This window comes from Saimiri boliviensis, chromosome 14, assembly GCF_048565385.1.
Source record: "Saimiri boliviensis isolate mSaiBol1 chromosome 14, mSaiBol1.pri, whole genome shotgun sequence".
Taxonomy (NCBI): Eukaryota; Metazoa; Chordata; class Mammalia; order Primates; family Cebidae; genus Saimiri; species Saimiri boliviensis.
Genome location: NC_133462.1, coordinates 51010313 through 51022808, shown reverse-complemented (window position 1 = coordinate 51022808; position 12496 = coordinate 51010313). Strand labels below are relative to the sequence as shown.

The window sequence follows — 12496 nt, the reverse complement described above, 5'->3', positions numbered from 1 at the left end:
CTTGTTATTCCTGTAATTAGAACATATACAACTATGTCTACCTGAGATGAATGTGTTGATGTGTGTTGACATTGCTTTTTTCCTAGGGACAGGATTATTATTGTCTATTTTGTATTCCCTGCCAGACAGGAAATACAAGAGTCCAGAGTTCCTTCAGGACGGTCGCCATCTTTTTCTGTGTCTCCAAGACTTAGCCAAGAGTCCATGCTTCTTACCAAACACCCCTCTACTTGAGAACTCTATATTCTCAGTGTCACTTATCCTTTCTGCTATGATCTCTGTCTTTGCAGATTTTATGGTATCTCAATCTGAAAGGCAGACAGTCCTGAGATACCACCAGAACCCAAGAGTCATGCAGGGTACAGACCCAGTGGACGGTGCTCAGGCCTCCAGATCCATTTAACCAACACAGTTGCAGCACTTGCTCCATACAAAGTGCTTAGTGAAACGGTTCTACACTGGGAGAGGTTCTGTGCTGATGGGAGAGACAGACAGAGACACAAATACATTTCACACCAGGCAGGAGGCGATGATTAGTGTTACAAGAGTGCGTGAACCGTGAGACTCACATAATTCTTCAGATTCTAGGGTAAGGGAGGAAAGGAGCCAGAGAGATGAAGGTTGTGTTCAGGGTGGAGAGATCATCTGACGGTTGCCACATTCTGGCAAAATGGGCTGTATAATCCCTAGAGTGTGGCTTCATCTGTGGCCTACCCCTCCTGGAGCAAGCTTTGCTTTCAGAGAGTTCGCCTCCACTTTCTCCTGTCCCTCACCTCTCCTGAGAGCCTTTTGCTCAGGCAACCTGGCCCTGACTTGGGAGGCCATGAGAGGATGGGCAGTGTCCCCTCTGCTGAGGTACAGTCCTAGGCAAACTTTGGCCTACTCCCTCTGGCTCCTGTTCCCTCTCCACCCCATCACTGTCCCAAGGCCCAGGTAGGAGGGAAGGAAGAAAGGCTAGGGAAACACGTTTTGAAAGTACTCTGCAGCTAAGCTTTAGCTCTGGCAGGCAGGGAACCCAGGGCAAAGCCTCCTGTTGATTCCCTGGTTTGACAGAGGCCTTTACAGTTCCAAAGATCTTCTATCTATGAAGCTGGCATTATAACCATTGTAAAAGAAAACAGAACCAGAGGGGCTCAATGACTTTGACAAGGTCATGTGGTTAAGTGGAAGGGAAACCCAGTCTCCTGATTTCAAGAGTTACTTCTTCCCCTACAAAGCCCGCAGCCCCCTCCCCAGTCAACCCTGGGCCCCTTCTCTCCAAGCCCCCCATGTCCTACCCCCATCACCCTACCTCCCGGGCTCCTGAGGGCAACCTTGAGCCTCAAATTGAAGTAGGGCGGGACTGGGAGTTTCCTGGGGGAAAACCAAAGATGGTTTGGGGTTGGGGGAGGGGAACGAGCACCCTGGATATCATTCCTCCATCCTTCTTCCGACATGTCTCCGAGGCCCACAGGCCCTCTCCCTCCCTAACTCTGAGCCGCCCTCACTCCGTCTCTTTTACCTGCATCTCCACACCTCCTCAACGGATCTTTCTCCCGGACACGGCAGGGGGTCACCCGTGCCTTCAGAGAATCCGAGAACCCACCCCGCCTTTGCGCGGAAAGCTGGGAGAAAAACTGGTCGGATCCTTTATCTCCCCCCTACCCCCCACTCATCCGCCCCTGGAGCTCCGCTCGCAGATACCTCCCCCTCCCGAGCCAGAAATAGACACACTCTCCCCCACCTCCCTCCCCGTGCGCACACTCGCTCCCCTCCTCCTGTTTGCTCCCCGCCTTCCCCTTCCCTCCTTCCTCCTCTCGCAGCCGCAGCCTGCAGCCTCTACTCGGGCTGGCTGGCTGAGTGCGGCCGGGGTGCTGCCCAGCAGTGCGGTGTCCACGGGACTGACAGGCAGGCAGGCCGCGGGCTGGGATCCGGACACCCAAGCACCGCTGGGCGTCAGAGGAGCCGCGGGGCTTCCATCCTTCCTTTGACTGATTTTTAAATTTTAATTTGTATTTTCCCCGCCGCCCCGCCCCTTTTCCTCCGACCCCGCCCTATCGCTCCCCGGCTTCCTGGCTTCCCTGTTCTTTCCTTTTTCCTGGCTTCCTTCCTCTCGTTTCTTTCCTCTGCGCCCTCGGCTTGCCTCCCTCCTTCCTCCCTCGCTCCCTCCCCCTTCCTCTCCCCTTCTTCCTCGTTTTCTTCCGTCCTCTCTCTCCCCCCTCCTCCTCCCCCGCCTCCTTCTCCTGCGCTCCCGCCCCCTGCCCCCTCCCCCCGTGCCTGCAGACGCGCGGATCGTCCATGCGCTCCTCGCGGGCAGAATGCTGGGCAGCAGCGTCAAGAGCGTGCAGCCCGAGGTGGAGCTGAGCAGCAGCGGCGGCGGCGACGAGGGCGCGGACGAGCCGCGGGGCGCCGGCAGGAAGGCGGCGGCGGCGGACGGCAAAGGCATGCTGCCCAAGCGCGCCAAGGCGCCGGGCGGCAGCGGCGGCATGGCCAAGGCCAGCGCGGCTGAGCTGAAGGTCTTCAAGTCCGGCAGTGTGGACAGCCGTGTCCCCGGCGGGCCGCCCGCCTCCAACCTGCGCAAGCAGAAGTCGCTCACCAATCTCTCTTTTCTCACGGACTCCGAGAAAAAGCTGCAGCTTTATGAGCCCGAGTGGAGCGACGATATGGCCAAGGCGCCCAAAGGCTTAGGCAAGGTGGGGTCCAAGGGCCGTGAAGCTCCGCTGATGTCCAAGACGCTGTCCAAGTCAGAGCACTCGCTCTTCCAAGCCAAGGGCAGCCCGGCGGGAGGCGCCAAGACCCCCCTGGCTCCGCTCGCGCCCAGCCTGGGAAAGCCGAGCCGGATCCCTCGAGGACCCTATGCGGAGGTCAAGCCGCTCAGCAAGGCGCCTGAGGCGGCGGTGAGCGAAGATGGCAAATCCGACGACGAGCTGCTCTCCAGCAAGGCCAAGGCGCAAAAGAGCTCCGGGCCCGTCCCTTCCGCCAAGGGCCAGGAGGAGCGCGCCTTCCTCAAGGTGGACCCCGAGCTGGTGGTGACCGTGCTAGGAGACCTGGAGCAGCTGCTCTTCAGCCAGATGCTGGGTAAGTCCTGCCGCCCCGCCCCGCCCCGCCCCTGTCTTTCTCCTAACCAGCTGCTGGGAAGGTGTGAGGAAAGCGAAGCCCCCTCCCCTTGCGCCTTCCCGGAGGGCCCTCCTGTTCACATGCAGGCTGTGAGGGGCATTGCGCCCAGATGTGCTGAGCTGGCCCACCTCCAGATGCGCATGGCTCAAGTGTATCTTCTTAAAGACACTGCAGGCGGGAACCCGGGCTGGACTCTGGCCTGCCCGAAGTGAGGCTGGACAATGGGGTGGGGGAGTCACAGGCTCTCGGAAATACAGCGAGAATCCCAATACGGCAGAATCTGGGACTGGTGGAAATCTCCGTTTTGGTGTGGCCTGCGCTTGACAAGAGCATCCTACATTGCAAGGGGAGCGTCCGGCGAGAGCCCGGATCTAGGGGACAGATGTGGGAGAGCAGATGTGAGGGCTGGCTGGCCGCGGGACACAGCTGAGGCTCCGCTTCCTCTGTGGATCCCGAGTGGGAGCGCGAGTTGGATTTCCCGGTGTGGGGATTCTGGCTGAGAGAAGCGTCCAGGGCCGGGGGTGGGCGGGCTGCCAGCTGCGCGCATCTGGGCTTACGTCCTACACCTCAGCCCCGGCTCTGCCCCAACCCCTACACCCGAAGGTCTTTTAGGGCGCGTGGAAAGGTCTGGGCTTTTGCGCCGAGACTCCTGTGTGGCCGGGAAGCCTTTGCCCTGTGGCTAATGGAAGCCGAGCAGGCGGGAAGGGAGGAACAAAGCTTGCTCGAGTGGAGGAAGCGCCGAGCTGCTCCATTGTTCTCCGTGCTTGAAGAATCTATGTAAAAAAAAAACCGGAACGGGCCCCGGAACTGCTCTTTCTCTCCCTGGAGAGCCCCTGCCCTCAGAGAGGGATAGATCTGGGATGTACCAGACGCTAGGCGGCCGTGCCTCGGGAACTGGCACCGGCCCTGTTAGGGCCACGGGACAAGGACGGCGAGGCCTGGAGCCCAGGCGAGCTGCCTTGGCTGCGCGGACTTGTTGCGGTGGCTGGGATGTGGGTCCTCCGGCGCCGAGGGACCCGAGCTTCCTGGGTACCCGGCAGGCTGCCCGCCCGCTGGGGGCTGGGAAGGGGCGTGCCCAGGCGCGTGTGAAGGGGCGGGGCCGAGTGACGGGCTCGGCGGGTGGGGAAGACGCGAGAGCTCGCCGGGCGGCCCTGGAGAATGCAAAGCCGGAGGAGACCGGTTCGGCCTGCTGCAGTCTTCCCGGGGACCCTCGACTCCTGCGCGGGCTAGAATGAGGGTCCTCTGACAGGGGCAAGGATGTGGGCCTTTGGAGAACTGATCCTCACGCAGGAGGCCGCAGATGGGCTTTGCAGAGGCAGTAGGGAGACTGGACAAGGGCAAAAGAAGAGCAGGCGTTTCCCCGGGGAGCCCCTCCTGAAGGTGGGGATGGCTGGATGGGTGCAGAAGTTGACCAGGCAGCCTCACTCTGCAAAGGGAGTGTGCCGTTCGGTCTTCAGTGTGGGACTGAGCCCGTCAGAGGCCCAGCCCAGTAGTCCAATGGGGCAAGAGAGACAATATGGGAAATAATTAATGAAACAATTGCCTGCACCAAGGAGGGATATGGATAGAATGCAACTGGCCCCTGTTACAGAGATGCCTGCTGAGGGACTGAAAGCGGGGTGGGAGAGGAAGGGACTGTGTGTGTGTGTGTGTGTGTGTGTGTGTGTGTGTGTGTGTGTCAGACTGAGAGGGACTTGGTGAGGGCAAGGGAGCGTCAGGGCACAGAATAGCAGAAGGCACAGACCCCTTTTCAAGGTCAGAGCGGTACTTGTTGGGGATGACTTAGCTGCTCTGGGTCCTCCCCAGACCTGGAAATCCTCACAGTGTCCCAGACGATGACTGCCCACTGAAGCCCTCTTAGCTGCTCCTCAAGAGGAGCCAAACAGTCCTGAGCTGGCTAGGGAGTGGGGAGGCCGGCAGGAGCAGGGAGGGCAGGAGAGGAGGAGAAGCTTGAGCTGTGGTTCCTTATTCCTGCTCAGCAGTTGTCACTTCTCAAAGCACACTGACACAGGAGCCTCTCAGCAAACCTGGAAGTGAGGAGAGAACACCTCCACTTCCCAGTTGGGGAAATGCGAAGTCAAAAGCATTGAGATTCTTGCCGGGCGCGGTGGCTCAAGCCTGTAATCCCAGCACTTTGGGAGGCCGAGGCAGGTGGATCACGAGGTCAGGAGATCGAGACCATCCTGGTCAACATGGTGAAACCCCGTCTCTACTAAAAATACAAAAAACTAGCTGGGCATGGTGGCGCGTGCCTGTAATCCCAGCTACTCAGGAGGCTGAGGCAGGAGAATTGCCTGAACCCAGGAGGCGGAGGTTGCGGTGAGCCGAGATCGCACCATTGCACTCCAGCCTGGGTAACAAGAGCGAAACTCCGTCTCAAAAAAAACAAAAACAAAAACAAAAACAAAACAAAAGCATTGAGATTCTTAAAGACCTCTATGAGTTCACGGTGGAAGGGAGATTTTGCATTGATCTCCTGAGTCGTAAGTTGCAGCTCTTCCTAGGAGACCTGATTGAGAGAGGAAGAATCAGCGGGCAGAGGGACCTGCCCAAGGCTGTGTCTACTGGGCATGGTCCACGAGAGCTGCCTTGATGACCCCACAGAGAACTGAGGGGCTTAGCTCTCTGGGGTGGGGGAAGAAGTATGGAAACTCCCAAACCTGCCTGTCTCCAGCTGAGAGGACCCAAAGTTGGGGGGTTTGGTTCAGGCTGTAGCAAGGCAAAGCCTGGTGTCAAATGGTGGTGGGAAGGAGAGGAGGGGAGTTGGTGACCTCCAGACTAAGCTTTTCCCCTGTGTGAAGGGTGGAGGGCAGGCTGCCAGGGGAAGGGGGAGAGGGAGGGGAACCACAGAGGGAATTGTCTTCAGAACTAATGAAGGTGGGGTTCAGGTATCAGACAGTCCCTCAGTGGAGAGCAGGGTGGCCTCTGGGGAGAAAAACGGTGCCTTGATGTTTCAGGATTGTGACTGAAGACACTGGGCATTTGTCCCCACCCGTGAGGCTCAGTGTCCAGTTACATTCACTCCCCACTACCATCCTAGATCCAAGAAGCTGCCAAGAACCAATTTCTGAGGCAGAGAGGGGGTGGGAGTGAGGCAGCTTCCAGTCAGAGCCTTTCTGTAATAAAAGAGGACTGAAACCTGATCATCCCCTTCCCAGAAATCAGCGGGGGTCCCAGATGGTCTAGGCAGGCTCCCTGTCCCTTCGCTAACCTTAGAAGCTGCCAAATAACTCGGGTCCCACTGGGGAACCCTAGAAACTTGGAAGACTGAGGGGTGAGTACCAAGAGCAAATGGGCTAATTCCAGGAATCAGATGCCTTTGGACCCTGGCCTGATACTCACATCAGGCAGTTTGGTTCTGGAAGAAAGGCCACCAGGCCCTTGGCCTGGGTCTGGGGGTTGAGCTGGAGGCTGTATTCCTGAGTTCTCTGTGTGGAAGTCCTAAGCTCTGAGACCTCCTCACTTTCCTCATTTGCGAATGGAAGAGATCCTCCCATGACTCATCCTTACTCCGTACAGATGGGAAGGGGTGCAGATTAAGGTGATCAGACCTGGAAAATGTCCCAAGTGGCTTAAAGAGAGCCTGTATCAATACAGAGCAATAAAATACAGATGCATCTCAATTTATGATGGGGTTATGTCCCATTAAACCCATTGTAAGTTGAAAATATTGTAAGTCAAAAATGCATTTAATACACCTCACCTACCAGACATGATAGCTCAGCTTAGCCTACCTTAAACATGCTCAGAACACTTATATTAGCCTATTTCATAATAAAGTTGGATAGTTTATTGAATACTAAAAGTAAAAATGGTTGTATGGGTACCAGAAGTATAGTTTCTACCCAACATATTACTTTCATGTGATCATAAAGTCGAAAAATCAGAAGTCGAACAATTACAAGTCGGGGACTGTGTGTACTACAGTAGTATCCCAAATCTTCCTACCTCATCAGCCCTGGACCTAAGGATCTCAGAGCAAAACTAGTCTTTTGACACCCCAGGTGTTCCTGTTCCCTCCTTCAGTCCTCCAGAAAAAGGGGGCAAAGTGAGACAGCTATGACTGCCCAAGGTCAGGGCATAAAATAACCCAGGAACCTGGACCTTCCAGTCCCTCTTCCCACGAAGGTGTCTGGACCCACACAAGGGGTTGCCATGACAGCAGTTAGACCCTCAGAAGTGCAGGCCAAGTAGAAATGAGGAAGAAAGGCAGGAAGCTGTTCATTTATAGGCCAGTTGATTGCTGTGGATTTTTGGGAGGGAGGGGCGGTACAAGGAGGTCAGTTGCTCCAGAGAATGTGCTCTGGGATACTTTGAGTAGCAGGGAAAAGAAATGTGTCAGTTTTCCTTTGTATTCAGTGCATTGTGGGGCTGGGATGGGTAGAGAGTTCTCCTAACCAGAACAGACAGGTGATATATGGAAGCTTATCCAACACCCTCAGGTTCCTTGAGGCTCACTTCTGCCTTTCCCCTGGGCAGCCGTAGTGATGGAGGATGCCTGTGGAATCACAGGCAGGAGGAAGGGCTGGGGCAAGGTGCAGCAGCCTGCAGGAGTGTGTGCGTATGTGGAGAAGGCACTGGCACAGAACCTTGAGGCTGTGAGGCCTCCTGCCTTCCTCCAGGTTAGCACCGAGAATATTTCTTTTCTCACTATGTCCAGAAAGTTTCTTCCAAGGCTAGGCTTGGGCCCCCACCCAGGTCATGTTCCTCTCCTTCGGGTATTGCCTTGTTCTGACTGCTGCAGGTAAAGCTGGTGTCCTCACAGCCTATGCTCTGCTTCTGAGAGTAATGCATGGATGAGTAAGTAGGTCCTAGGGGCAGTTCCTCTGCTCTGGGGAGAAAGTACCGATGGAGAAGCGCCCAGAGCCACTCTGCTTCCCTGAAGCTTAAAACCAACCCAGGGAGATACCCTTTATCATCCGTCACTGATGGCTCCAACCCCAAGCCACGGCTCCTTCTAGACCTAGATTGAATGGGTAGCAGGACCAAGTCACCTGGGGATGTTTCCTAACACTTTCTCCTTGTTCCCCACCTTCCCATTTTCCCTGCCCAATTTGAATCTGTAGCTACAACTGCCCACCCCCTACTACCCTCCCCATCGCAGGCTGCGAACACCAGATCCTTCCTCTTCTGCTAACCTCCAATCTTGCCTTTCTCAGCAGCTCTCCTTCCACACACACACATACCACACCTCACAGCCTCTGACCTCGAAGGTGAAAGTCAGGCTGCTCCATGTGGTGCAAGGGAGAGCCCCCAGGCTGCATAACTGCAGCTCAGCCACCTCTGCAGCACACTGCAGTGTCTTCAGGGACAGCCAAGTCCCTTTCTGTCCGCACAGCACGTCACTTCCCTCACCCTTCCCTGAGCTTTCATAGAACTCTAGAATGGAAATTGTCTAGTTGAACCACCCACCTCAAACCAAAATTAATCCCATTATAGCATCATAGGCAGGTGGGTGTTCTGTTTACACTCTCCTAGTGGCAGAGGGCTCACTACCTTATTTTCCTGGAAAGCACTCATTATTAGACAGATATTTCGTCTGCTGAGCCTTGATTCTGTCTTCTGAGAATTTCTACCCATGGTTCTGAATTTGCTCTCTGGATGCTGACGGATAAAGCTAGCCTGGCTTTCCTGGGATCCCCCTTCTTATACTTGGGGTCAGACACCTATCTATGCTCCATTGGTCTTTTCTCCTTTTGCCTCCTCCTTCCATTTTTCTTCCATTTGTCTTCTTTTGGAGCAAGACCTGATAGGAGAAGCCTGACCTGTTCACCCGGACTCACGTGCCCATTGGAGTCCAGCTCTCCACCTGGACCCCACCCCACCTCCTCATAATGTCAGCATCTCAGAGCAGCTCCCTGCCGGGACCCACAGCACCTGGCTGGGCTTTCTTCTGGCCCAACCAGGAAGCTCTCCTCCCCAAAGCCCAAAGCCTTCTCTCTCTGCCTGGAAAGCCTGAGCCAGCCAACAAGGGGAAATGGACGCCACATGTTTCTCATTTGCACTGGCTGACCTCCCCCACACCCTGTTTGGATTACCCAGATGTGTTTGATGTCCCAGAGCCTGCAGCCTTTTCTCTCATGCACAGGAAGGGCGGGGGTGGGGGGTGGGGGGTGCAGTGGCCCTGCGTGGGCAGGTTCCCTCCTATAGGAGGCAGACATCACCTCCCACGCCTTCCCCCACACTGCTGCCCCTGGGGACTGGGCCTCCTACAGGAAGCAGGACACCAGTGCCTTCAGGATTCAGTTCCAGCTTGTTCAATGAATGAGGGTCATTGCTTCCTTCTGACCCACAGTGATCAGGGGGCAGACTGGGAAGATGCCCCAGGAACTGTTTCTGTCTCCCCGCTAGAGGCTGCGGGAGGAGCAGAGTTACACCAAAGGTGTGTCTGGCATGGTCATCCAGTGTGGGCATAGCAGTGTGTGCCTGGGGTAAGTGGAGTGACCTGCTTTTCACCATGGTGCTTTGTATAAGCACCATGTATAAGCACCTTTTTTTTCCCCCCCAGTCTTGATGCCTCTGGAATTGGAGGGGTGTATTGCATGGGTAGGAAGCTCCCATTAGGGGAGTATGAGGACCCATTGGGAGTTTCCAAACTGCTCAAGCCCATTCTGGTGCTGAGGTAGGGATGGGAGAGCATGGGGAGCAGCCCGTCTCCAGGTTCACCCCCTAAGAGCTTTGGCTCCAGCAGGCCCAGGCTCTCCCTGCCAGTGCTGTGGTATATTGCGTGTTTGACACACGGTTCTCCAACTCAGCTCCAGCCAAACCTCAGCAAGGCGGCCAGGGCTCGGCAGGATCTGGGCCTTGGCCTGAGCCATCCTGGAATCTATTTTAGACATCTCAATGATACATTTCAGGGCCACTGGAGTGGTGGTTTCTCTGTAGCATCTTCTAATTTCTGTGAGGCAGCTCTCACTCTGGACTTCTCAGGGTGCTTTCTTTTGTGAGTTAGAGGTGCGGACAGCAGGGGCAAGGGCAGCCTGAAGCCCTGATATGCTGTATGTGCTCCCAGCGTTGGTCCTCATGGAATTCCAGAGTTGTCTGGAAGGTAATCCAGCTGGGGTGTTGCTGCTGGATGTGGTCTGGTCTGGAAGGTTGAATGTTATAAACTCCAGGTGTTTCCACGGAGAACTGGGCTTATAAAGCATGACCTTAGGCTGAGCAGGAAGATAGCGAATGTTGAGAAAGCAAGACTTAGGCAAGTGTGATGAGAGATACTGGGTTAATAGCTTGTATGGCATGTGGCATAAACCCCCAGGACTCGGGTGAGGTTGGGTGTCAGGGTGTGAAGACTAAGTGTGCAGTGAATGGTGTGTGTTCACATGGATCAGTGCACAGAAACACAAACTCCCTGGCTTGCAGTGCATATGCACATACTAAAGGTACATTGACATGCATGTATATGCAACAGCTGGACAGGTTTAAAAGAGTCTGAAATATGACCATGGTGGAGCAACTTCCCCCAAACAGACCCCTAGGCAGAGCCTGCTGGGGTTTGGACTCCTTGGCTTCTTTCCCAGAAAAGCATTGTAAGTGCTGGTTACTCCTCAGACTCTAGGGACGCAGGTTCCCTTTGCCCTTGGTGACCCACTAACCAGGCCTTTCCCTTTCAGGAAAGCTGGCAGCCACCCAGCAGGGCCTGCCTTCTCTCTGCAGGGTCCCTAAACTGTCATGGGGTCTAGGATTCCAACATCCCCCAGATGAAGGCTGCCTCCTAGGAGCTCCTGGGACCCGAGTGTCCTGGAGTGGGGGGGAAGGTCAAGAATCAATAATCCAACAGTTATCAATAACGTGTCAATCACTTGGTAAGTGAAAGGCATTGTTCCTGTTCCTCACGTATAGTACGTCACTTAATGCTCGCAATAATCCTATGATCCCAGTACTTATAAGTGAGGAAACTGAGTCACTGAAATACAGGTAATCTGGCCAGGCACAGTGGTTCAACCTGTAATCCCAGCTCTTTGGGAGGCTGAGGCAGGTGGATCACTTGAGCTCAGGAGTTTGAGACCAGCCTGGGCAATACTGCAAAACCCTGTCTCTACTAAAAATACAAAAAATTAGCCAGGAGTGATGGCTCACATCTGTAGTCTCAGCTACTTTGAAGGCTGAGGTAGAAGGATCACTTGAGCCAGAGGTTGGAGTGAGCTGAGATTGCACCATTGCACTCCAGCCTGGGCGATAGATCAAGACCCTGTGTGAAATATAGGTAATCTACCCAAAGCAATCTACAGGTAATCTACCCAGTAAAGCAAGTGAGCAACAGAGCTAGGATTTAAACTTAACCCCTATGATAACCTGCTCCCTCAAACATCGAGTGTGATTCCATTTCATTCAGGAGCAACTTGTCAAGCAGTTAGTGTGGACAGAGCTCTGTGCTTCCAGAGGCTGAAGTTCTGGGCCCTGCTTGCTAGGTTCTGAAAGGCTGGATGAGGAGATGAGAAGTGTCCAGGCTCATTCCAGCAGAAGGCAGGTTGCAGCATGCTGTGAAGAATGGGCGACTGAGGGTAAGGCCACCCGGAATTAGCATCGGTGTATAGGGTGCGTTGCGGCACATGCAAGATGAATGGGAAGGGAGACATGCTACAGAAGCGATGTGAGTTTTGATAGAAGGGTGAGACTCTGGCAGTAGAGGCAGGAAAAACTAGAAAAGGAAGGGAGGAGGAAATGTGGGCTCGATGGCCGGTAGTGACGAGTGCTGTCTAGCTTACAGAGGTGGAAAAGGTGGTGAAAGAGGAGATGAGATCAGAAAAACAGGTTGGGGTGAGATCATGGCTGATCCAACATGGAGCGCATTGGGATTCAACTGTAGGCTCTGAACAGACGTTTGAATGGAAGAGACCAATCAAAGTTCATCCCCGAAGGATCCCAAAAGAGTCTTGTGCCCACTGGTCCTTGGAGACGTTGCTGACTGATGAGATCAGCTAGCCAGGGCCTCTCAAGTCCCACATCTGTCTGCTCCAGGGAGGATTACTCTTGAAGCCTGTGCAGTGCTGGGATGGATGGAGGGAGAGGACGCCTCCATGCCCAGAGGTTGACCCTCTGAGAGGGTAGGGGCATTTCTTATCCTAACTCTTAGCCTAAACTCAAGTCTTCATCTTCCTCTGTTCCTTTGGTGTGCCACCAGGCTGCTCCAGTTGCTGTGCTCTGGGAGTTGATTAGGCCCTGTTGCGTGAGGTGCAGTGCTCTGCCCGGACCAGGAATTGTTCCTCCGCTGTCCAGCCCTGGGAAGTGCCCTACCGAAAACAGTCCCACAACCCACAACAAAGCTGAACCAGACTACATAGAGCATTAAACCGGTTTGGGACTAGCCAGGGAGCTTTTCAACTGCATAGTATTCAAAGGCAGGCATAAGAGGTGTGGTGCCATGTACTAGCTCTAGCTTTCTTGTTCAATCCAAGAA

At 54.8% G+C, this 12496-nt stretch overlaps 1 protein-coding gene across 7 annotated transcripts in view; it reads left to right on the top strand.

Moving 5' to 3' along the window:
• The window catches only part of NAV1 (neuron navigator 1), a 279966-nt gene that overhangs the window by 108028 nt on the left and 159442 nt on the right, over nt 1–12496 (top strand). For 6 of the 7 annotated variants that reach the window (XM_074385049.1, XM_074385048.1, XM_074385044.1 and 3 more), the window contains exon 4: nt 2263–3057. The exons of the other annotated variant lie outside the window; for it this stretch is intronic. In XM_074385049.1, coding sequence (XP_074241150.1) covers nt 2263–3057 — 795 coding nt within the window. The remainder of the gene's footprint in view (nt 1–2262; nt 3058–12496) is intronic. 7 annotated transcript variants of the gene reach the window in all.